This window comes from Prionailurus viverrinus, chromosome A1, assembly GCF_022837055.1.
Source record: "Prionailurus viverrinus isolate Anna chromosome A1, UM_Priviv_1.0, whole genome shotgun sequence".
Classification (NCBI taxonomy): Eukaryota; Metazoa; Chordata; class Mammalia; order Carnivora; family Felidae; genus Prionailurus; species Prionailurus viverrinus.
Window position 1 is genome coordinate 14,018,261 of NC_062561.1, and position 26,949 is coordinate 14,045,209.

Below are 26,949 nucleotides of genomic sequence, written 5' to 3' on the forward strand. Positions count from 1 at the left end.
TGTATCCTTTGAATAAATTCCTAGTAGTGCTATTGCTAGGTAATAGAGTAATTCTATTTTTAAGTTTTTGAGGAACCTCCACACTGTTTTCCAGAACAGCTGCACCAGTTTGCATTCCCACCAACAGTGCAAGAGGGTTCCTGTTTCTTCACATCCTTGCCAGCATCTGTTTCCTGAGTTGTTAATTTTAGCCACTCTGACAGGTGTGAGGTGGTATCTCAGTGTTGTTTTGATTTGTATTTCCTTGATGATGAGTGACATTGAGCATCTTTTCATGTGTCTGTTGGCCATCTGAATGTCCTCATTGGAAAAGTATCTATTCATGTCTTCTGCCCATTTCTTCACTGGATTATTTGTTTTTAGGATGTTTGATAAGTTCTTTATAGATTTTGGATACTAACCTTTATCTGATATGCCACTTGCAAATATCTTTTCCCATTCCATCAGTTGCCTTTTAGTTTTGTTGATTGTTTCCTTTGTAGTACAGAAGGTTTTTATCTTGTTGAAGTCCCATTAGTTCATTTTTGCTTTTATTTCCATTGCCTTCAGAGAGGTGTCAAGTAAGAAGTTGTTGCAGCTGAAGTCAAAGAGGTTGTTGCCTGCTTTCTCCTCTAGGGTTTTGATGGCTTCCTGTTTCATATTTAGGTCTTTCATCCATTTTGAGTTTTTTTTGTGTATGGTGTAAGAAAGTGGTCCAGGTTCATTGTTCTGCATGTTCCTGTCTATTTCTCCCAGTACCATTTGCTAAAGAGACTGTCTTTTTTCCATTGGATACTCTTTATTGTTTTGTCAAAGATTAGTTCACTGTCCATGTGTGAGTCCAATTGTAGGTTCTCTATTCTATTCCATTGGTCTATGTGTCTGTTTTTGTGCCAATACCATACTGTCTTGATGATTACAGCTTTTGTAGTAGAGGGTAAAGTCTAGGATTATGATGCCTCCTGCTTTGGTTTTCTTTTTCAACATTACTTTGGCTATTCGGGGTCTTTTGTGGTTCCATACAAACTTTAGGATTGTTTGTTCTAGCTTTGAGAAGAATGCTAGAATTGTTTGGGATTTCACTGAAGGTGTACATTGCTTTGGGTAGTATTGACATGTTAACAACATTTGTTCTTCCAATCCATGAGCATGGAATGGTTTTCCATTTCTTTGTGTCTTCTTCAATTTCCTTCATAAGTTTTCTATAGTTTTCAGCATCCAGATCTTTTACATCTTTGGGTAAGTTTATGCCTAGGTATTTTATGGTTCTTGGTGCAATTGTAAATGGGATCAATTTCTTAATTTTTCTTTCCATTGCTTTATTATTGATGTATAGAAAAGCAACCGGTTTCTGTACATTGATTTTGTATTCTGCAACTTTGCTGAATTCATGTATCATTTCTAACTGCCTTTTTGATGGAATCTTTCGGGCTTTCCATGTAGAGTGTGATGTTTCTATGTAGACTGTGTCAAAGAAGTTTGACTACTTCTTTGCCAATTTGGATGCCTTTGATTTCATTTTGTTGTCTGTTGACTTACAATAGTGTGTTAAACAACAGTGGTGAGAGTGGACATCCCTGTCATGTTCCTCATCTCAGAGGGAAAGCTCTTAGTTTTTCCCCATTGAGGATGATGTTGGCTCTGGGCTTTTCATACATGTCTTTTATGATGTTAAGGTATGTTCCTTCTATCCCAACTTTCTTGAGGGTTTTTACTAGGAAAGGATGCTGTATTTTGTCAAATGCTTTTTCTGCATCTGTTGACACTATCATATAGTTCTTTTATTAATGTGATGTGTCATATTGATTGATTAGTGAATATTGAACCAGCCCTGCAGCCCAGGAATGAATCCCATTTGATCATGGTGAATATTCTTTTAATGTACTGTTGAATTCGATTTGCTAGTATCTTACTGAGAATTTTTGCGTCCGTGTTCATCAGGGATATGGCCTGTAACTCTCCGTTTAGTGGGGTCTCTGTCTGTTGGGAATCAAGGTAATGCTGGCTTCATACAATGAGTCCAGAAGCTTTCCTTCCACCTCTATATTTTGGAACAGCTTGAGAAGGATAGGTATTAACTCTGCTTTAAATGTCTGGTAGAATTTCCCTGGGAAGCCATCTGGCCCAGGACTTATTTATTGGGAGATTTTTGATAACTGATTCATTACCTTTGCTGGTTATAGGTCTGTTCAAATTTTCTATTTCTTTCCGTTTGAGTTTGGTAGTGTTTGGGTGTCTAGGAATTTGTTCATTTCTTCCAGGTTGTCCAGTTTGTTGGCATATAATTTTTCATAGTATTCTTTAATAATTGTTTGTATTTCTGTGGTGTTGTGATCTTTCATTCGTGATTTTATCTATTTGGGTTCTCTCTGTTTTCTTTTTGAGAAGTTTGGCTAGGGGTTTATCAATTTTGTTTATTTTCTCAAAAAACTAGCTCTTAGATTCATCGATATGTTTTACCATTTTTTTGGACTCTATATTGTTTATTTCTGCTCTGATCTTTACTACTTCTCTTTTTCTGCTGGCTTTGGGGTTTCTTTGCTCTTCTGCTTCTAGTTCCTTTAGTTGTATGTTTAGGTTTTGTATTTAGGATTTTTCTTTTTTCTTGAGATACACCTGGATTGCTGTGTATTTTCCTCTTATGACTGCCTTTGCTGCATCCCAAAGGCTTTGGACTGTTGTGTTTTCATTTACATTTGCTTCCATGTATTTTTAAATTTCTTCCTTAATTGCCTGCTTGACCCATTCATTCTTTAGTAGAATTTTCTTTACCTCCATGCATTTGGAGACTTTACAAATTTTTTTCTTATGGTTGATTTCAAGTTTTGTAGCATTTTGGTCTGAAAATATGCATGGTATGATCTCAGTTCTTTTAGTTTATTGAGGCTGTTTCGTGACCCAGTATGTGGTCTATCTTGGAGAATGTTCCATGTGCAGTCGAGGAGAATGTGTATTCTGCTGCTTTTGGATGTGTTCTGAATATATCTGCCAAGTCCATCTGGTTCAGTGTATAATTCAAAGCCAGGATTTCTTTATTAATTTTCTGCCTAGATGATCTGTTCATTGTTGTTAGTGTATATTAAAGTCCCCTGCAATTACTGTATTCTTATCAATAAGATTGCTTATGTTTGTGATTAACTGATTTATATATTTGGGTGCCTTCATGTTGGGGGCGTAAACATTTATAATTGTTAGCTCTTCTTGATAGACCCCATAATTATGATATAATGCCCTTCTTCATCTGTTGTTACAGTCTTTAGTTTAAAATTTAGTTTGTCTGATATAAGTATGGCTACTCCAGCTTTCTTTTGACTTCTAGTAGTGTGATAGATGGTTCTCTATCCCCTCTCTTCAAGTCTAAAATGAGTCTCTTGTAGACAGCATATAGATGGATCTTGTTTGTTTATCTATTCTGATACCCTATGTCTTTTGATTGGGGCATTTAGTCCATTTACATTTAGAGTTATTATTAAAAGATATGGATTTAGTGTCATTGTTACCTGTAGGTTTCATGCTTGTGGTAATGTCTCTGGTCCTTTGTAGTCTTTGCGACGTTCCATTCATAGAGTGGGCTTAGTAGTCATGAACTCCTTCAGTTTTTGTTTGTCTTGGAAAGACCTTATCTCTCCTTCTATTCTGAATGACAGCCTTGCTGGATAAAGGATTCTTGGCTGTGTATTTTTTCTATTCAGCACTTTGAATATTTCCTGCCACTGCCTTCTGGCCTGCCAAATTTCACTAGACAGGTTTGCTACTACCTTTATGTGTCTACTCTTGTAGATTAAAGCCTATTTGTCCCTACTTGCTTTCGGAATTCTCTATCTTTGTATTTTGCCGGTTTCACTATGATAATGCCATGGCAAAGACCTATTCTTGTTGAATCTGAAGGGAGTTCTCTGTGCCTTCTGGATTTGGATGTCTGCTTCCTTACCCAGATTAGGAAAATTTTCAGCTATAACTTGTTCATGTAAACCTTCTGCCCCTTTCTCTCTCACTTCTTGTGGAACTCCTATGATATGGATATTATTAAATTTCATTGAATCACTTAGTTCTCTAATTTCCCCCTCATTGTCTAGTATTTTCTTATCTCTCTTTTTCTCGGCTTCATCATTTTCCATAATTTTGTCTTCTATTTCACTTATTCTCTTCTCTGCTTCCTCCATCCTTGCTGTCACCACCTCTAGTTTATTTTGCACAACATTTTCTTAATTCATCGTGACTATTTCTTAGTTCCTTGATCTCTGTAGCAATAGATTCTCTGCTGTCTTCTAAGCTTTTTTTCAAGCCTAGCTATTAATCTTATGATTAATAGAAAGAATTATTCTTTCTTGATCAGATATATTGTTTATATCTGTTTTGAGCAATTCTCTAGCTGTCATTTCTTCCTGGAATTTCTTTTGAGGAGAATTCTTCGTTTTCATCATTTTGGCTAGTTTTCTGTCCCTTATGTGTTTTAATAGCTTATTACATGTCCTGCACCGGTGAGCACTACTATATTAAAAAAGGGTCATACACTGTCCAGGGTCTGGCCCTTCAAGATGTGTTTTGGAGTCTCTCTCTTCAGAGAGAGAGAGAGAGAGAGGAAAATAAATAAGAAGGAGATGTAGAGGAAGTATAAAAAGAATAGATTAAAAATGTTTGGTTAAACAAACCAACAACCAGAATAGAGAAGGGAAGAAAGAAGAGGAAGAAAGGGAAGGAAAAAAATATTACATATATGTTATATATAAAATTAGAGTTGACCAAGAATCAAATCAGAAAATGCAAAACTGCTAGACCAATATCTGACGGTGCCTTGGAACTGGTGACTCTGCTGGTCTGCAGGAGGGGCCATCTGGTTCTGTCATTGTCAATCTTGCTCTGGTAGATACTCAGCTACCAAGCAAAGAGGGGAGTGGTTTGGTATAGGCAGGTCCAGCCTCCACAGTGGGCCTGTTTTCTGTTCTCTGAAGCCCCACCTTTTTGGTGATGGGGAGAAAAATATTGGCACCCCAGTCTCTCCTCCCCAGACCAGATGACCCAAACCACTGTGTTCAGGCTATTCTCACAGTGCGGCATCTGCACGAGCGGCCCATGTGTCCCGTTTGTCCCGTTCCACAGCTTCCTGTGCCTCCCAGGCACTTGGCTGGGATTCAGACTGGCCCTGAATTTAAAGGATACTGCTCCAATGCCCCAGTTCCAGTGTAGTGCCATTTTTCCCAGCCAGCAGACAGAGGGCCTCTGGCTGGTGGCTGTCTGCAGGATCTTTTGTCCGTGGAGCTGCTATATACCTTCTTACCACAGCACCCAAGGGAGATGACTGCTCTCTCTGACTGCCGACTGAGCTAGCTACCCAGCCTGGGGCTGGCTCCTCCTCCCCATCCGGAGAGTATACAGTGTGTCTGCTCCCAGTCCAGAGAAAGTCCTGAAACTCTGGATTGTGTTAGAAATTGTTTTTTTCTCCTTTTTTCCCGCTACCCAGTTTGTGGGTTTTCTCTTGTTCAAATACAATCCTACACTTCCACACCCTCTCTTTCTCTTCCTTTTGTCTATCCACAGAAGGGGATCCCTCTCCTCTCTGCCTACGCCATGTGTTTTATCTCTCCCAATTCATAATCACGCACCTATGGCCTACCAATTGTCACCAAGGGCCCCTTGAGATGTTTCTGTTACTCTGTAGCCGAGATTCCTGAAATTCTAAGTCTCCTGACCTCAATACTGCTGTGTTTGAGGGATAAGGGAACTTTGGGTCCCCCTACTTCTCCACCATGTTGACTCCTCTCAAAGAAGACTTTAAAAAAATCTTTTTTTATTGTAATTGTCACCTATTCTTTAGTACAAGAGGGACTGAAATATAATCTTTATTTTAAACCAGAACATATTTTAAGCCCAACTGTTGCCTCTAGATTGGGAGGTGTGAATCTGTGAGTTATATAAACAGATTACATTTTAAATCTCTGGGGTGGCAGATAAAGTTCTGCATTCCATTTAACTGAGAAGAAAAAGCAAGGTCTGATCCCAAATACTGCAATTCGGTTAGCTTATTTCTAATATCAAAATATGTAAATGTGCTTACATTTAAAGGACAAAAAGTATCATCCTTCCATAGCTACTTACGTACAAATTTTCATTTATTCATGCTGCTCTTCCCTTTGCATGTGCCTAATTCAGTGGTTTGCATCCAGGTTCCAGTAAGGAAGGCTCTCTGGATACGAGTTTAGAAGTACAAAATGGGCTGAATTTGACCTGACATGTTTGGTCTGCCCAGTGTTTTTAAATATTTGCATTAAATTACAAATTAGGTGATTTTATATTTATGTAAAAGTCCAGAGTTCATGTTCCTTTTGAAAAATATTGAGGAACTGGCAACATGGTACAATAATTGACTTGAGCTGAACATTGAGGAACACTTTTAGACAGGACGTGTACTTCTGTAGTCTGAAGAAACCCCCACTTGACCTGCTTCATTTATGCCTGTGTCTGTTCACCTCCTACAAGAATGTGAGTTTGGAACGTTTGGTTTAATCTTACTGTAACAGTAACCAATCGAGCCACATTGGTTAAATGATATCTTTGACACCAAATAAAGGTCTAGAGTAATTAGCGGTAGAGCCTAGATTATAATATAGGTCACTTCACTTTTAATCCATTGATACTGGTACCATCTATTCCAGATCTTAATTTTTCTAACATTCAGTTTTCATAGTTGTTAGGTTGAAAATAATAAAAATACTGATATCATGTAATTGTTGCAAAGGTGAAATATTACTTGTCATTGTCATTGTCAGGTTTATATCTGTAGCGAAATTTTAACCATTTCTACCAATACTTTTTTTTTTATTACAGCTAGTACATCTTTATTATTTCTGTATTCTGTATATAAAGTGGTGACACTTTATATATGCACAGTGTTTTTAAATATTTGCATTAAATTACAAATTTGCGAATAAAATACAAATTAAAATTCACATATATATATGAACTTCTGGGTTTAACATGACTTTCTGATGCTTTTGTAGAGTGGTATTGTTATTCAATATGTTGCTATACTTAAGACCTAAATATTTCTACACATAAATATTCTTCATAGTCTTAAATGATATTCATTTTTCTATATGAGTAATTGATGTCCCAGGTACTGTATACTCATGTAAATACTTGTGAATGTGTTAACAAGAAACATTAAATTTATGTCATGAAGTATTAAATCAAACTCCCTTTATATTTAATAACATCTGAATGTACATTTTTTTCTAATAAAATTATTTTGTAGATAATCAAAAAAACAATAAAAATGAGAATATGAAGATCTGAGTGTTTATTAGCATGCTGAGTACAATTTAACTTCTAGAACTGAAGTGAGCTAACAAAATAATATAATACCATTGACTAATACCTGACACATGGAAGGGTCAAAACAAATTGTTTATTATCTTAAATACTTCTGTGCTTTAAGACTTTAGAGTTTTATTATGTTACATTTAAAAAGAGAATTTAATTTAGTTTTATTTTTTCAGAGTACCTTCAAATTTAAATCTGAGAGTGACATTCATTTGGCAGAACATCATAAACAGGTTCTGTATGATGGGAAACTTGCAAGTAGCATTGCATTTACATATAATGCTAAGGCCACTGATGCGCAGCTATGCCTGGAATCATCACCAAAGGAAAATGCATCAATTTTTGTGCATTCCCCACATGCCCTAATGCTCCAGGTAGGTGAATAGAAGCTTAGTTTCCATATTTTCATTGAGTATTAACAGTATCTATTTTACATATTAAATATTACCAACCTATAGGTCTACAGTTGGTATTTTTTTTCATCTTCTAGTTCTTTGCATGACATTTTTGCCTTCTACCTTATTTTTTTATTTTAATTTTTTGGCAATATACTTTACCTTGGACTAGTCAGTCTCCTTAGTAGGGAATCTGTCATTTCTGTTATCTTATCTGTTATGTATCCTTTGGAAAAAAAATCCTTTGATTAGCTGAACAGATAGCTGTTAGACACAAAAATATACATTGCTTTAAAGATGTACTAATATAACTCCCCCAAATAAAAATTACTTGAATGTCTTTAAATCTTCTGATAGTATTTCTTATTCTAAATTATTTTTCCATTTATAGCTTCATATTTCAGTATAAAAATCTCAACGTAAGTTTCAGATTTAAAGTGGTTGGCGAAGATATTTCAAGTTTTTATTTTATATGTGTATCAAAAATTATATAACTGAGGGCTTTAAAAATGTCAGTATTTTTGAAATTCTTTTTACGAAGTTATTTGGAACAAGGAAATAATGATAACTTATGCCTCAGAAATTTAATACACATATTTGTTTTTGAACATAGGATGTGAAAGCTATAGTAACACATTCAATTCATAGTGCAATTCATTCAATTGGAGGGATTCAAGTGCTTTTTCCACTTTTTGCCCAACTGGACAATCGTCAGCTCAATGACAGTCAAGTGGAAACAACTGTCTGGTAAGTTTTCTTTGAATGTGTAATTTGTACACACTTAGATAATGCCTGACATCCTTGGTGCTGTGTAAATGTGTTGTAAAATTTGGTTTTTATCCCTGACATGCTAATAAAAGCTCCTTTAGGACTAAGGCAGATACAAATTTACACATTATTAAGACTTGACACAATCATAAAGGAGTGACTTCCTTGATAATAAATGAAAACATCTTACTAGATGTAGCATAGTGATTATAATACAAGTTGAGGAAAAATGGTAGTCCCAACCTTATCCTTTGGAAATGCTTATGGTTTGGATCATCCATGAAATCCTGTCGGCTTTAAAAAAATTACTAGGGTGAAGTTTATTCTGAAGAATACTATTTGATAACAGTTATATAACTTACATGTTAGTATTATTTTATAATGATATCATCAAAAGACCAGCATAATATTAAAAGATATTAGCTTTCCTTTAAATACAGTTCCTGTATGAGAACCCAGATATACCCAAGGTATATCTGTGTTTATATAATTCAGTTATTTTCTGATTAGGTTGATTTTATGTGTAATTTTTGTAGTTTCCTTCCTTTTTATTAAACATACCTCATGCATAAAATTTTATATTTTTTATATTTAATTTTATATCTTAGAATCATTTATGTAAGTAGGTAAATGTGAGTTTTAAGAATGATTTTTACTGTGTACATTGCTATGTTTGGAGAATTTAAACAGAAAATTGCATAGGTAAACATTCATTTTTACTCCAAAAGTAATATAGGAATGCTTCACTAGTATGTACACATATGTATGAAAGTCTTCCAATTTTGAATTGTTGGAAAACCTAGTGAATGAAGCAAACAAAGGTGGGAAAAATTTCAAGTCCGTTGAAGTGTAACATGATTTTCTCATATTTATTATCTAAATAAGTTATTAACAAAATTCTATTTTAATATTGCTAATAATATTATCCCTGTACTGAGACCATCTTTATGTAAAGTATAAATATGAATATAAATGTGACCTGTACATTTACAACACTGAGCTCCATGGGTCATGCTTTCTTTTATATCAGTGTAAAGGTTGAAGTCTTGAAGTTAAAAGGAATCTCGAGATCATACCCTGCTGTGATACTACTTTGCTACAAGATCTTAAGTAATTTCATTGGGCGGCATATCAGCCTAGTGGAAAAATAAAAGTTTAAATTTCCATCCTGGATCTAAATTCAAAATGTTTTGCTCTTTATCATCCAAGTGAACCAGTATACATTGTAATCAGTAATTAAAAACTTAGTGCTATGAGAAGAAATTGGCAGAGGAAGTAGCCAGTAGAAAATTCCCATGTGTAATTTAAATATTCCTTATGAATTAATATTGTCCATAGTTATTCTAACCTGAACTGGAATTTGTTGCTTTGCGAATAAAATTAGAAAGATTATGGAGTTTGAAATGTTATAACTAAAACAAACTATCACAGTAATTTATGTCTACATGAATAGCTATTATAAAATCTTAGTGCTAAGATCATATTTTAACAGGTTATCTGGTCCATTCATCCAAGGCACATGGTTATTTTTCATTGCCTGTCTTCAAAACTCATTTTGATATTTACACTATATTTTGGTATCTTAAACTGTATTTATTTCATCATGGAGATAGAAGACAATGTAAACAGTCAGCATTCTGATTTTCATTTTTATTTGTTTTTAGTTCTTTTATGTCACTCATCTTAACTTTTCTCTGTAATAAATAACTTCAACTTTTGCAATGATATATATGTTCTTCTTAGCTTAAATCCAACAGAAAACATATAATAAGAAAAGTATCACTATCATCTTTAGTAATCATACATACCCAATTCCAAGCTACCCTGCAGTTAATTCAGTTATGTGCTATTTTGAATTCTTATCTAATACTTTTACATTAATTGTGTCCAAGCCCTTGATGTTTGAGGTTGGCTCTTTTGTGGACAACTGTATCTATCAGCAGTATAGTCTTTTGTTATTTAAAATTTTGAAAGGGGGGGGCATTATAGATAAGTGTGCACATCAGTGATACAGTCTTTCAGTGATATAGTCTTTCTAACATTTAAAATATTAAAGTTGTTAAATGGGACTTCTCCCTCTACTTGAAGAACATAGATTCTTAGCTGTAGGACAAGGGTTGGTAGAATTTCTTGTTTCCTGGCTATATCCTAAACTCATATAGATGAATGAGACCTTGAAATAGGGTATACCATCTTATTTTTAGTTATTAGTGAATTATTCTAAATCAATGAGAATCTATTTAAAGTTTTTAAATTTCCAGAGAAAATTAGATACACTCTTTTCTGAAAATCCGTTTGCATAATAAGCATATGCCAACAAATGTAATATTATCGAATTCTTAATTACTTTATGGAACAATTGAGCTAAGCTATAAAGTTAGTTACTTCTCTGTCTTCCGTGTTTCAAGCTGAAGTATTTAGTTTCCATGTACTTTCGTCTACTTAGCAGTCCATTTTTATGAAACTTTGTATTGTTTCTGCAAGCTTTACCTCTCTGTTGGCACTGTTACACTGTCCTTACAAATCTTGATGAGTTTTATTCTATATAAGAGGCTTTGTATTAAAATGATTTATTGACATAATTATCTTATGTTTTGGAGCCTTTAAAGGTAGGCTTTGTGAGAATTTTTGTGGCTTTGTTTTATCATGAAAGCTATGTATTATAGTTGTTATATGTGTGGACTTTAAAGTCAGACAGACTTGGGTTCAAATGCTGAGTTTACTGTATTATTAGTACACCTTTGTTAACAATTTTGTGCTTCAGCTTCCACCATTATAAAATGTAGTAATAATAGCTCATTGGATTCTTTAGATTAAATGTGATAAAATATATAGATCGATGTAGTAAACAGTACATGCTGGGTTTTGTTATCCTGATGACATTGGGCTAGGCGATCTGTAAGATTATCTCTAATACTACAGTTTTATATTTAAAAAATGATATATTATTAATCTTGGAAGTTGGTTGTCATAATACAGGCTGTATTACTTTGTATTTGAACTTCTTTCTACCAGTGATATAGTATTTACAATAGAGAATTACTGAAGTAATGAAGTAGGACTTATATTTTGAACTTTAGTTGTAGTGATGAAAACTGGTTTTGAACTATCCATTTTCTAGATATAGTGGCTTAAATAGAGGATGTGTTAACTCAAGTTTTGAAGCCAAACACCAAGTCAGAGAAAGCTTGGAAGGGTTTAAGATGAGTTTTCTGTAACTAGTTTTGGATTTTGTGTAGCTGCCCCTTTAGTAATTAAATCTCCAGGAATAACACTTCCTATCGCCTTCTCTTTTAACATGTAATTTTAGCTTTTATTATGGCACAAAAAAATTAACCAACAAAATGAATAGATAATATTCAATAGATAATAATTCAGTAATATTGTTGAATTGAGTTAAATAGCTTTTGGCACCACAAACAGTATATTTGATGTTACCTGTTTTTGAATAAGTAAATTAGGCCAATATGTAATTACCATTGTGATTTCATTCTATTCATAATGATTCTCAAGCAATGTGATCACCTTGATTAATTCTGTCAAGTGATCAAAGCTATTTGGATGTTTTGTCATTTCTCAGCAACTAATACTATTTTGCATTGGATGCGTCAATCTTAGTCCAGTGAATATTGAAAGCAATGACTAAACTAATTGCTTCCATTAGACATTTAATAGTCAATAACATAAAGAATAAATAAATGATTAACAAATTATTTCAAGAAAGTATAACTCCAATCTTGAAGTAATGATATTTTTTTATTTTATATCTAAGAATGACTCAGTACATTAGAAATTTCATTTTCCTTTGATTTGGATGATCAGATACATTGACTATACATGACGTTCTTTCTCATTTGGCCCAGCCTCCTTTTTTCAAGAACATATGTTATTAAATTCTGTAGGTGATATAAAACAAATCTTCCTTATTGTGTGTTGTGGGAAGAATTTGCTTTGGAAAATGTTTTCTAGTGCAAGGTATAAATAGACTTTTGTATATTAAGCAATTAAAAATACACGAAGGAAGAAATTCTCATTAGAGACAGTGTGATGCAATAAGCAGGACTTCCTTTGGTGTCAGACAGATTAAGACTCACACCAGTGTTGTGTTATGTACTTTCTGATTTTAGGTGACGGGTCGTTCAAGGATGTGTAGTATTAGTTGTACATGGCATGTTCCAAGTACTTAACTATGTGCCAGCCTCTGTAACTGTGTTATCTCATGTACTACTTTTCTGCTGATGAGGGAGAGAAAAACCGAGTAACTTCCTCAAGGCACGAGATTTAAGTGGCAGATTAGAACCAGGATCCGAATCCTGAAAGCCTGATTCCAGAGCCCTCCCTCTAAACCAATGTGGGCAACTCTGAGAATCACTTTTGCCAGCTGTGGTATGATTTTCATAATGCCAACTTTATCTGAGTATAAAATGAACTAAACTAAGATAGTACGTGTTGAAGTATCTACCATATTATCTGGTACATAATAGGCATTGAATGTGTTTTCTCTCTTTCCTCAGTAAATATTAGATCACTATTGATGTGATATAATTTTGTATTACTAAATTTTATTTTTAATGTGATTTTAATTCTGAAAAATTTTATAAGCTAAAATTCAATTTCAAGTGATAGTTTCAATGAATTCTTTTAAGTATATAAATATTTTTTCTGAGAAAAGTGTTCTTTTTGATTTTAGTTATGATATAAGCTGTTTGGTAGACTGCTTGATGGAATATAAGATATAAAAAAGATTTAAAGAATCCCATAAGGCATTTATGTCTGTGACCTATCATTAAGAATCTTCTTGTAATGTGAATGTTAAGAACTCATCAATTTGTTTAGTGAATTTAAATGAAGTTTTTTTTTTCTTAAAATGTATCTTGCTCATCAGTTCTTCCAATGATTATCTTGAATTTTATAGTCCCCTTAATAATTAAGAATTTCCCTTAATTAAAAATTTCATTGTAAATTCCTGACTAGCACTATTGTCATATGTAAACCAACAAAGTTGCCTGGAAGTTGCAGTATTTCAGTCACTTACTTAGCTCAACAGATTGTTTCCTTAGACTTTGAAGTGACATAAAAGACCTTTTTCCAATCACATTTTCTGATTGTAAGTTGAGGAAAAGTTACCTACAATACAATGTCAAAATTCTTTTAAATACTTTTAACCCAGCTGACAAGTAAATGAAAAGGGATTGGTTTAGGTAGGCAAAATAAGTGAGACATCTGTTTATAATGATAATCTCTCTGTGAAGGTTATTGTACATATGTATGGAATATAGTATTTTGGTTTCCACGAGTACTTAGATATTTTAAAATACATACCTACCAATTATATTCCCTTTATATTTTTTTGGAAAGAATGTATGTCTGTCACAGTTAGTATATATATATTTGCTAGTTTGCCTTATTTTAGTTTACTAAATTATTAATGAAAAACTCTGAAGTAAAATAGGCACAAAGTGTATTTGGGTCAGTATTACTACTATTAGAGGAGAAAAAAGCAGATGATTATTTAGTGAGATTTAGCTAAATAAAATGGAATTTATATTGCATTTACTGTGAAAATTAATTTTTAAGGAGTAAAAATAAAATACATTAAGTATTCTGCCTAAAACATAGGGAAATTATAATTTAATGTTCAAATAGCCTCCTTTTGTCAGACAAGTCCTTTTTACTCTGTGGAGTCTTTACAGGAGATACCGAATAATAAAACTTCCAGTACATGTAGCAATTTAATAAATTTGTCAGCTGTCAACAACAAAGGATATTTTGTTTTACTCTTGATTTATGATTTATGATTCATTGACTTTTCACATAAGCTGGTGTCTTAATAGTCCATTTTAAAGTGTTTTTTACAATAAGTGATTACTTTTTCACAATAATTCTTTCATGAAAAGTTTCTTTTAAATCTAGTGAAATCCACTTTTAATGCTATGTTACTTTGTGCTATTTCAGTGTATAGCACATAATTTGCTCTGGAAAAGGCAAGGCTTTTGCTGTATCTTTGACCCCCCCAGAAAAGGATAATTGTTTTGTCAAAGGGATAACTAAAAATTATTTGTTGCAGAAATTTTGACAACATGAGCACATCTTCAGTGAATTATTGCCTTCATTTTCCTTTAGTTTGTATATCCACATCCTTTCTCCTTTGATACTTCAGTCTTGTAACAATTTTGTTATTTTTCACATGAAATAGAATTTATTTCCTTTAACTTTCCTTTTACATTCTTTTTGAAAGTAAGAAAAATTGCTTCATTCATTTTGATTGTATGGTAATCATAGAATCTAAAACTAAAATAGATATTATTTGCTTTTACAAAAACTATTGCCATATGCTAGGCTGTTCACCTTCAGAAGCCCAAATTTCTTTTTTTTCTTTCTCTTTCGTTCTCTTCTTTCTTTTTCTTTCTTTCTTTCTTTCTTTCTTTCTTTCTTTCTTTCTTTCTTTCTTTCTTTCTTTCTTTTAAATGTTTATTTATTTTGAAAGAGGGAGCTCTCACATGAGCTGGGGAGGGGCGGTGAGAGAGGGAGAGAGGATCTCTGCACTGTCAGTGCAGAACCTGATACAGGCTCAGTCTCATGAACCATGAGATAGGACTTAAGCCGAAATCAAGAAGTGGACCGTTAACTCACTGAGACACCCAGGTGCCCCAGAAGCCCCTATTTTCTAATGAAAAGTGGGTTCTTCCCAATGTTGAGGCTCTTTTCCCTTGCTCTTCCCTGGATGTGATGACCATTATGTCATATTTAAGAAAAGAATTAATCTGTAAGAATCTTTTCTTCTGAATTGAATCTTTAGGAATTAATAAGTCATCATCAGGAGGTTCTAGTCAACTTAGTATTGTAATTTTATTTACTTTTATGTTATTTTGTTTCTGGGTCCTTGATCTTATTACCTAGGCTGATAACTCCCAAAGCTTTTTTTCTAGCTATCTTCTGTTTAGGCTCATATACCCAAACTCTGTAGAAGGTATCTCACACTTAACGTGCCCTAAATAAAAACTACAAATCTTCTTCTTTGCAGAATTTTTATTACTTTTGAAATTCTTTTTATTTAGAAATTTTAAAATTATTTTTAATTTTTTTAAAGACTTCCATTTTTAGGAGAAGTTTTAGGTTTACAATAAAATCAAGAAGATAGAGATTTCCCGTATACTCCCTTTCCCCCACATAATATACCCTCCCCCTTAATCAACATCACTCATCAGAATGACACATGTTTTACCAAGGATGACACTAAATTGTTTCAATGTAATGACCCAAAGTCTGCAGTTTATCTTAGAATTCACTCTTGGTGTTATACGTTCTATGGGCTTAGGAAAAATGTGACAACAGTGTATCCATAATTAGAATACCATACCAAGTACTTTCACTTCCCTGAAAATTCTTTGTGCTCCACTTACTCATCCTCTTCCTTCTCATACCCACCCCTTGGAAACCACTGGTCTTTTCATCATCTTCATATTTTTGTGTTTTCCACAATGTCGTAGTTGAAATCATACAGTATGCAACCTTTTCAGATTGTCTTTTTTCACTTGGTAATATACAATGAGGATCCCTTCATGTCTTTTCATGGCTTGATAGTTCATTTCTTTTTAGCTCTGAATGTATATATTCCTTTGTCTGTATATACCACAGCTTATGAACCCATTCACCTACTGAAGGACATCCTGGTTGTTTCCAAATTTTGACAATTATGACTGAAGCTGCTGTAAACCTTGTGCAGGTTTTTGTATGGATATAACTTTTCACCTTCTTTGGGTAGATACCAAGGAGCATGGTTGCTGGTTCATATGATGAAAGTATGTTTATTTCTGTAAGAAACCTCTAAACTGTCTTCCAAAGTGGGCATGCCATTTTTTGCATTCCACCAGAAATGCATGAGAATTCCTGCTGCTCCATAGTCTCACTGGCACTTGGTGTCGGTGGTCTGGAACTTGGCTATTTTAGTAGGTATGTAGTGGTGCTTCATTGCTGTTTCCTTTTGCATTTACCTGATGACACGATATGGGGCATCTTTTCATAGCTTCATTTTTCATCTATATCTGCTTCATTGAGGTGTCTGTTAAGGTCTTTGGTTCATATTTTAATCAGGTTGTTTGTTTTCTTCAGTTTTTTTAAAAGATTTACTTATTTTTTAGAGAGTGAGAGAGAGAGAGAGAGGGAGAGAGAGAGAGAGAGAGGGAGAAAGTGAAAATAGAGGAGGTACAGAGAGAGAGGAAAGGGTGAGAGAGAGAGAATACCAAGCAGGCTCTGCACCATCAGTGCAGAACCCAATGCGAGGCTCAAACCCACAAACCGTGAAAGCATGACCTGAGCTGAAGCCAGATGCTCAACTGACTGAGCCCCCAGGCACCCTCTTACAGTTCAGTTTTAAGAGTCCTTTTTATTCTTTGGATAACAGGTTTTTTTTTTTTTTTTTATCAGGTGTATCTTTTGCAAATATTTTCTCCCGGTCTGTGGCTTGTCTTTTAATTCCCTTGCTATTATCTTTCTAGGAGAAGATTTTAATTTTAATGAAGTCAAAGTTATCAATTATTTCTTAATGGATTTCTCTTTGGTATTATATCTAAAAAGTCATCACCGTACTCAAGGTCATCCATGTTTTTTCTTATGTTATCTTCTAGGAGTTTTTTAGTTTTGCATTTTACATTTAGGTCTGTGACCCATTTTGAGTAAATTTTTGTGAAAGGTGTAAGGTGTATTTCTAGATGGGTAGTTGGTCAGTTTTTCCAGCACAATTTGTTGAAGATACTGTCTTTGCTCCATTGTATTACCTTTGTTCACTTGTCAAAGATCAGTTGACTATATTTATTTGTGTCCATTTATGAGATCTCTATTCTGTTTCATTGATCTATTTTTTATTCTGTCCCCAATACCACACTGTCTTGATTACTATAGTTTTATAGTAAGTCTTGAAGTTAGTAGTGTCAGCACTCTAACTTTGTTCTTTAATACTTTGTTGACTATTTTTTGCCTCTCTGTATAAACTTTAGAATACATTGTCAATACCCATAAAATAGTTTACTGGATTTTTGACTAGTATTCCACTGAACCTATAGATCCGTTTGGGAAGAACAGACATGTTGACAGTATTTCTTCCTCCTATTCATGTACATGGAATATCTCTCCATTTATTTAGTTCATTTTTTATTTCAATTTGGAGAGCTTAATTTTTATTATACAGATCTTATTTATATACTGTTAGATTTAGATACATAAGTATTTGATTTCTGGGGGGTGCTAATGTAAATGGTACTAAAATTTTAATTTCAGATTCCACTTGTTCATTGTTGGTTTGTAGGAAAACAATTTGACTTTTTTATATTAACCTTGTATCATGCAAGCTTGCTTTAATTGCTTATTAGTTCCAAGAGTTTTTTTGTGGATTTTTTTTTTCAGATTTTCTATACAATCATGCCACCTGCAAACAAAGACACTTTAATGTCTCCCTTCCCAATTTGTATGTATGATGTGGAAAAGAAGTGGTGAGATGGGACATTTTGCCTTGTGTCTCATCTTAGTGGGAAAGCTTTAGTTTTTCATCATTAAGTATGATGTTAGCTGTAGGGGTTTTTTTAAAATTTTTTTTAATGTTTATTTTTGAGAAGAGACAGAATGTGAGCAGGGGAGGGGCAGAGAGAGAGGGAGACACAGAATCCAAAGCAGGCTCCAGGCCCTGAGCTGTCAGCACCCAGCCCGATGCAGGGATCGAACTCACAAACCGCAAGATCATGACTTGAAGTTGGACACTTAACCAGCTCCCACCTAGGCGCCCCTTAGTTGTAGGTTTTTTTATAGATAATCTTTATCAAGTTGAGAAAGTTCCTAGTTTACTGAGAGTTTTTATCATGAATCGTTGTTGAATTATGACAGATGTTTCTTCTGCATCTTTTGATATGAGCATGTCATTTTTCTTTTTTAGCCTATTGATGTGACGGATTATATTTGATTTTTGAATCTTGAACTAGCCTTGCGTACTTTGGATAAATCCCACTTGGTTGTGGTGTTGTGTAATTCTTTTTGTACTTTTTTAGATATAATTTGCTAATATCTGATTGAGGATTTTTGCATATATGTTCATGGGAGACATTGGTCTGTAGTTTTCTTAAAATATCTTTGTCTGGTTTTGGTATTAGAGTGATGCTTAGGAAGTAGTTCCTCTGTTTCAACTCTCTGAAAGACATTCTAGACAATTGGTATAATTTCTTCCCATTTAGAGTGTTTGGTAGAATTTACTCTAGTGATCCCATTTGAGCCTGGTGCTTTCTGTTTTAGAAAATTAATTGTTGAGTCAGTTTCTTTAACAGATACAAGTGTGTTCAGAATGTTTATTCCTTTCTGTGTGAGATTTGACAGCTTGTGCCTTTCAAGTAGCTGGTCTTTTTCATTAGGTTATCAAATCTATGGGCATAGAATTGTTCCTAGTATTCCTTTTTATTCTTTTAATTTCCATAGGATCTGTAGTTACATCCCTTCTTTCATTTCTGACATTAGTATTATTTTCTGTCCTGTCACGTTTTTTATTAGACTGGCTAGAGGTTATTCAATTTCATCGATGTTTTCAAAGAACTAGCTTTTTGTTCCATTGATTTTCTCTTTTGATTTCCTCTTTTCAGTTGCTTTCATTTGTACTCTAATAATTCTTCTTCCTCTTCCTCTTCCTCCTCCTCCTCCTCCTCCTCCTCCTCCTCCTCCTCCTCCTCTTCCTCCTCCTCCTCCTCTTCTCCTTCTCCTCCTTCCCCTCTCCCCCCTCCTCTTTATTCTTCTTCTTCTTCTTCTTCTTCTTCTTCTTCTTCTTCTTCTGTGCTTACTTTGGATTTAGTTTACTCTCATTTTTCTAGTTTCTTAAGGTGGAAATGTAGATTATTATTTTAGATCTTTCTTCTTTTCTATAGGTGCATAATAGAGGATTCAGCACATAATTCCAGTGTGTAGAGAGGTGGTTCCCTCTACCACTGCCACTCCGAACAATTCTCTGTAACACTAGCTGATTGTCCTACAATTTAATTCAATTCTAACACTGTCTACTTGGAGGTAGTGTACGATGGCACACATTAATGGCCCTGTCGTAGAAGACTGCTGCTCTGAATTCAGATACCAGTCACAAGCCCAGATTATCTCCTGTACTTCTGACCAACTGACTATACATTGAGGGTTCAACCAACCCCCTCCTTGGACTTATGGTGCCAATCAGAAGTCTGGGTTGCTACCTGGATTTCTGATAGATTATCAATCAGAGGTTCCTACTATCACCTCCTTTGGTTTAATTAATTTGCTAGAGTGTCTCACAGAGCTCAGGGAAACATTTTGCTTACTGGATTGCTGGTTTATTATAAGAAGATACGATAAAAGATACAGATGAACATTTAGATGAACATTTAGATGGAAGAAATGCATGAGGGCAACATATAGGGAAAGGCGCACAGAGCTACCATGCCCTCTTCAGGCATTCCACTGTCTCAGCATCCCCAGATGTTCACAGACCAGCTCTTCAAATCCTGCCCTTTTGGGATTTTGGTTGATTGAATCAATGGCCATTGGTGGTTGAACTCAGTCTCCAGTATCTCTGTTGTCCCTGGAAGACAGGGTTAGGGAGGTGGGACTAAAATTTCCAACCTTCTCATCACGTGATTGGCTTCCCTGGCAACTAGTTCCCATCTTTAGGTGAGTACCCGAAGTAATCTCATTACCATGACAAAAGACATTTTTCTCACTCTCATCACTTAGGAAATTTCAGGGATTTTAGGAGCTCTGTGCCAGAAACAAGGATGAAGACCAAATAAATATGTTGTTATTATAGATCACAATATCACAGCATTCAGTGCTGTAAATTTCATTGTAAGCATTGCTTTCATTTCATTCCACAAATTTTGCTATGTTGTGTTTTCATTTTAATTTCATTCAAAATATTTTTAGTATCTCTTGAGATTCTTCAATCCATGTTATTTGAAAGTGTGCTTTGAATCTCCACGTGTTATGTTCTTTTATTGATTTCTAATTATTAATTCTAATGTGATCTGAGAGAAGACATGTATGATTTTTATTCACTTAAAATTCGTAAGTTGTGATTTATGGCTCCAGTTGTGGTCTGTCTTTTTGAATGTTCCATGTAAGCTTGAAAGAAATGTGTATTCGGTTGTTGTTGGATGAAGTTGTGTATAGATACCAGTCTTCTCCAGTTACTTGTTGGTGTTGTTGAGTTCAACTGTGTCCTGACTGATTTTCTGCATGCTGCATTTGTCTGTTTGTGAGAGAGGGAAGGATGTTGAAGTCTCCAGGTGTAATAGCGGATTCATCTGTTTCTCCTTGCAGTTACAGTGGTATTTGCCTCACGTAGTTTGATGTTCTGTTGTTAGGTGTATACACTTTAAGAAATGTTATGTCTTCCTGAAAAACTGACCCCTTTATCATTATATAATACCTTCTTAATTAATCTCTGATAATTTTCCTTGCTTTGAAGACTGCCCTGTCTGAAATTAATGTAGGTACTTCTACTTTGTTTTGATTGTTGTTAGCTTGGTATATTTTTTTCTATCCATTTACTTTTAATCTGTGTCTTTATATTAAACTGGGTTTCTTGTAGACAGCATTATAGGTGGGTTGTGTTTTTCATTTCATTCTGACAGCTTCTGTCTTTTAATTGGTGCATTTAGACATTGACATTCAAATTAATTATTGATATGATTGGATTAATATCCATGATATTTGTTCCTGTTTTAGATTTGTTGTTTTGGTTTTTGTTACAGTTTTTGTCTTCTAGTCTTTTTCTGCCTTTTGAGATTTTAATTAAGCATTTTGTATAATTCCATTTTCTCTCCTTTCTTAGACATCAGTTTTTGTTATATTTTTAACCTTTTTTTAATGGTTGCCATAGAGTTTGCAACTAATTTAAGTCTACTATCATATAACACTTTACCACTTCATGGGTGGTGTGTGTACTTCATAACAACAAAATAATCATCATTCCTTCTTATCCCTAGTATCATTGCTGTCATTAACTTCATATGTCATTGATTTCATATAGAAACATATATAAGCATATATACATATTCATACATAATGAATATACATAAGCATACATAATGAAATACAATGTTGGTATTATTATTTTGAACAAACTGTTATGTATTAGATCAGTTTAGAATACAAAATTCAAACTTTTTTTTACCTTTATTCCTCTTTAGTGCTCTTGCTTTCTTTACATAGATTCAAGTTTCTGACCTATATTATTTTCCTTCTTTCTAAAGAATTTGTGTTAACATTTTTTGCAAGACAGTAGACTAGCAACAGATTTCCTCAGTTTTTGTTTGTATGAGATAGTCTTTATTTCTCCTTCACTTTTGAAGGATAATTTTTCAGGTTAGAGAACGTGAGGTTGCCGTTTTGTTTTTTTTGTTTTTTTGTTTTTTCTTTTTCCTCTTACCATTTTTAAATGTTTACTGTATTCTCTTCTTGCTGGCATGATTTCTGAAGAGAAGTCAGATGTAATTCTTACCTAATTTTGACTATTGGTATTGTGTTTTTCCCACTGGCTTCTTTTAGGATTTTTTTGTGATGTTTGATTTTCTGTAAATTGAAAATGATATGCCTAGATATAGGTTATTTTAGCATTTATCTTACTTGGTGTTCTCTGAGCTTTCTGGATCTATGTCCGACACAAATTTGGGGAAAATTCTCAGTCATTGTTTTTTTAAATATTTCTTCTGTTCCTTTGTAGCTTTCTTCTCCTGGTATTCCCATAGTGGCTATGTTACACATTTTCTACTTGTCCACAGTCCTTGGTATTCTTCTTTTTTTCAGTTTTTGTTCCCTTTGGTTTGGGGTTTTGGAAGACTCGATTGATATATACTCTAGTTTACAGATTCTTTCCTCAGCTGTATTCAGTCTACTAATCAAACATGGTCTTCATTTCTTTTACAGTAGTTTTTATTGCTAGCATTTCTTTTTGGTTCTTTCTTAGGAATTCCATCTCTTTGCTTATGTTGCCCATTTGTTCTTCTGTGATGTCTCTTTCATCCATTAGAGCCCTTATCATAAGGGCTTAGCATAATTTTTTCTTGATGGTCAGACACTGTGTATTTGGTAAAAGGAACTTCTGTAAATAGGCCTTTAGTAATGTGGAGGTGAGGCGTGGAGCAGAGAAAGTGTCCTTAGTCTTATGATTAGGTGTTAGTCTTTTAGTCAGCCTTTGCCTCTGGACTGTGAATTTCACGTGTTTCTCAGGGGTTTTGTTCTTTTGTTTTTTTCTTTTTCAATGCCTTTAGGTGGGAGGAGATGACTAGAGTTGACTGTAGTTGGATGTTTCCCTTCTCTAGGTCACTTAGGCTCTTAACTCAGCAGGTTAGGATTGGTTAACTGGTTTCTCCAAGTGCAGGCCTTGTTAAGAAAAGATTGCTGTTGTGTATTTCAAGTTCATTTTCCTTTGCCTTGCTGGAAGCCTGGAAGGATTTTTCTCTGCTATTTATTGTGAAAACCTGGTTTATTTCCTGGAAATAAATCACCCAGTAAATGTAGGGACCTTTATATAATTGGAAGGGTTGAAAGCACTCAGATCTAGTAATTTGTCAATTACAGTTCTGCTTTCCCTACCTGGGTACTGGTTGCCACAGTGGTTTCCACTTGTGTGTGTCTGCTCTGGTAACCCACGACTCCCTATAGTTTCCTGTTTGTCTCCCCAGTCTTGGGGGCATTGGTTTGCCCTCTTCCTCTCTCTTATTGGATCCTAGAAGAGCTGTGGTTTTTTAGTCTGTTTAGCTTTTTACTTGATAGAGTGGATGGACTGGCGGATTCCAGGATTTTTACTTTCAGAATGAGAAACCTTTATATTGCTTTGTTTTATCCCTGTTACTGCTGGTTTGCTCTGGATTTGAGCAGCATTACAAAAGTGTGCAGCAGAGTGAGGAAACTGAAGCACTAGCATTTTGAAAGCAGAAATGAAAAGAAGAGCCCCACAACAAGAAATTATCAGGGAAATCATGGAAAGGAGAGAACTTGGGAAGTAACTCAGTAACATTATATATGAATTCAGCTCTGAGTTGTAGCTTTGTGATTCTGATCCAAATCCGAAGTTCTAGCCATTGGAGGCAGGCAAGATAAAGAATTAAAAGTTATTTACATTGGAAAGGAAAAATTAGAACTATCCCTTTACAGATGACATGATTTCTTACGCAAAATAATTTTTATTTCTTTGCATTAACAATGAGTATTAGGAAACCAAATGCAAAATACTTTTAACAATAGCTTCAGAAATTTAAATGCTTAAAATATAAATGTCCAAACATGTAAGGATCTGTGTGCTGAAATCTCCAAATTGCTGATGAAAGAAATGAAAATATTAAATAAATGATGAGATTTATTGTGTTCATGTATAGGGAACTCAACATAGTAGGATGTCATTGAATTGATCAATAGATTTAACACAATACCAGTTAATGTCCTAGCTAGATTTGTTTGTTGATATATGCAAGATGATTCTAAAATTTATATCAAAACATAAAATAACTAGACTAGCTAAAATGATTTTGAAAAAGAAGCAAAAGAATGATTTTGAAAAAGGAATCATACTTGCCTGCCTTCAAGACTTACTATAAAGCTATAATAATGAATGTAGTATGATATTAGCAAAGCGATAGACACTATCACCAGAACAGAATAGAGTCCAGAAATAGTCTCCCAAATAAGGACAATTGATTTGTGGCAAAGGTGCAAAGTGAATCTAGGGGAGGAAAGATAGTTGTATGTCAAAAATGGCCATTGAACTAAACCTCACACTTAAAAAACATAAACTCAAAATTAACTCTAACTGTAAAATATAAAACTATAGAACTTTTAGAAGAAAACATAGGAGATAATTTTTGTGATCTAGGCTATGCAAAGTCATTTTAGACATGACCACAAAAGATACATAAAAGACAAAAATTGATAAATTTGACTTTGACTTTATCAAAGTTAAAATCCTTTAGTTAGCAAAAGATGCAATGAAAAGACACATTACAGCCTGGAGGAAAAGAGTAGAAAATACTTTATTTGACAAAGGATTATAATCATCAAGAATATATAAAGAAGTCCCTAAAAGTTTAATAGTAAGAAAACATAAAATCCAATAAAAAAAATGGGCAAAAAGTTGAACAGACACTTAACCAAAGAAGATATAAGGATGTCAAAATAGCACATGAAAAGATGTTCAGCATCATTAATCAACAGGGTAATTAATGTATAATACAACTAGTAGAAGGTACAACTACACACTTAGTAAGATGGCTGAAGTAAAAAATACTCATGGTGCCAAGTGCTGGCAAGGATGAAAAACAACTGGAATATATTACTGGTGAATTTCCAAGTGGTACAGCCACTCTGGCAACTTGGCATTTATTACAAAGGTAAACATACACATTTACCTTGTAATTCAGCTCCTCTACTCCTATAGGTTTATATTTATGAGAAATGAATGAAAGCTGTGTTTCACAGAAGCCTTTGTGTGAATGCTTATAGTAGTCCTGTTTGTAATTATTGTTAACTAGATATAACTCAAATGTACACAAATTGTGGTAATCCATTCATACAATGGAATACTCTTTTACCAAGTAAAAGCAATAAACTCTTGATATATGCAACTACTTGGATGAGTATCCAAGACAATATGTTGTGGTCAGAAAACACAAGTTCAGAAGATTCCATGCTATATGATTCAATTTATATGACATTCTTGAAATGTCAAAACTGTAGTGATGGATAAGAGATGAGTAGTTACTCAAGATTATGGGAGTTGGAAGAATGTGATTTGTAAAGCTCTAAAGAGATGGAATATATGTAAAGCTCTAAAGAGATGGAATACATCTAAGAGATGTAAAGCTCTAAAGAGATGGAAAATATGTAAAGCTCTAAAGAGATGGAAAATATATTTTTTGGTGTGATGGAACAGGTCTGGATCTTGATTCTGGTAGGATTATCAAAATCTACATGTATAGATTTTCAGAATTGTACACACACTGAAGAAAAAAAGAAGTAAGAAGTCAGTTTATTGCCTGATCATTTAAATAATAATTTTAAAACACCAGAAAATTCCTGGGCATTTGTAAAGCCTAAGTATCAAATAATTATTTCAGCTTTCTGTGTAGTCAGCTGTCTTTTTGTTTTTGTTTTTGTTTTTATAAGAGAGTGAGAGAGACGGAGAGAGAGCCCGAACAGGGGAGAGGGACAGATGGAGAGAGGGAGAATCTGAAGCAAGCTCTGTGCTCAGTGTGGAGCCTGATGTGGGACTTGATCCCATGACCCTGGGATCATGACCTGAGCCAAAATCAAGAGTGTGACGCTCAACCAACTGAGGCAGCCAGGCACCCCCACGTTAGCTGTTTTAATACTTATTTTCTTTATTTGACAATTTTAGCACTTCCAGGGTGTATTTTTAATCCTGCTTCTTCTGTTAAACAGAGTGGGCCTTGACACCAGGATAAAGGATTGGCTATTTGGTTCCCCTGCTATGACATATTTTGATCTTGAAGGGCATCACACATGTGTCATTATGTCTCTATTTTATTTTTGAAATTTTCAACTTCTTAGGTTAGGAAGATACAACATTAAATTTCTAAAGTGTTCATGTATCCATGGATTGTACATGGTTACTAGTAACTGCCACTTGTAACTTGTCTACTAAATTTTCATAAAGGGACAAGGATGTTTAAAGTATTGTAAGTGGTCATTTTTCAATTGGGATTAAATTAGTAGGCTTTGAGACCCTTTTTAGTAAATATGTATTGGCTGTTTGTGGAGTTATGAGTGGAGCTGGTCAAAGGCTGTTTTGTTCTCAAACTATGTAAATACTGGTAGGTACTATATATGAACATATAACTATGTCATAAGAGGCTTAGAATTAATTCCTTTAGAATTAAACATGTTAAAATTTTGTTTCCATAGAAGACAGATTTTGAGACATTTCAATCACAATTTTATGAACTTTGACTTTTTGGCTATAACATTTTTCAGAAATAAAATAGGTTGATGAAACGTAAAATCAAAATCTGTTACCAAAGGAAGGTAAAAATGTGTGATTCTCTGATGAACTTTAAAATAGGACCGTTAGGGGCCCCTGGGTGGCTCAGTCAGTTAAATGTCTGACTCTGGGTTTCAGCTCAGGTCGTGATCTCATTGTTGCTGAGTTCAGGCCCCATGTCGAGCTCCACGCTGACTGTGCGGGGCTTGCTTGGGATTCATTCTCTCTCTCTCTCTCTCTCTCTCTCTCTCTCTCTCTCTCTCTCTGCCTGCCTCTCCTCTGCTTGTGTGCATGTGTGTTCTCTTTCTCTCTCTCTCTCTCTCTCTCAAAATAAATAAATAAATAAACTTAAAATAAAATTAAAAATAATTAAAATAAAATAAAAAGATAAAATAGGACCTTTAAAGAATACTCTCAAATAGCCATGACAGGGGTAGCCAATTCAGTTTTTGAGGCTGCCTGTCTCCTTATCAGGCTGAAAGAAAAGGTGGAAAT

General features: G+C 34.2%; 1 protein-coding gene across 9 annotated transcripts in view; it reads left to right on the top strand.

Annotated features, from left to right (window-relative positions):
* The window catches only part of NBEA (neurobeachin), a 680,460-nt gene that overhangs the window by 125,704 nt on the left and 527,807 nt on the right, over positions 1 to 26,949 (top strand). For 8 of the 9 annotated variants that reach the window (XM_047854707.1, XM_047854709.1, XM_047854711.1 and 5 more), the window contains exons 9-10: positions 7,476 to 7,673; positions 8,308 to 8,441. In XM_047854707.1, the coding sequence (XP_047710663.1) occupies positions 7,476 to 7,673; positions 8,308 to 8,441 (332 nt within the window). Of the gene's footprint in view, positions 1 to 7,475; positions 7,674 to 8,307; positions 8,442 to 26,949 lie in introns of those variants that run through there. The other variant, XM_047854714.1, reaches the window with a different exon arrangement.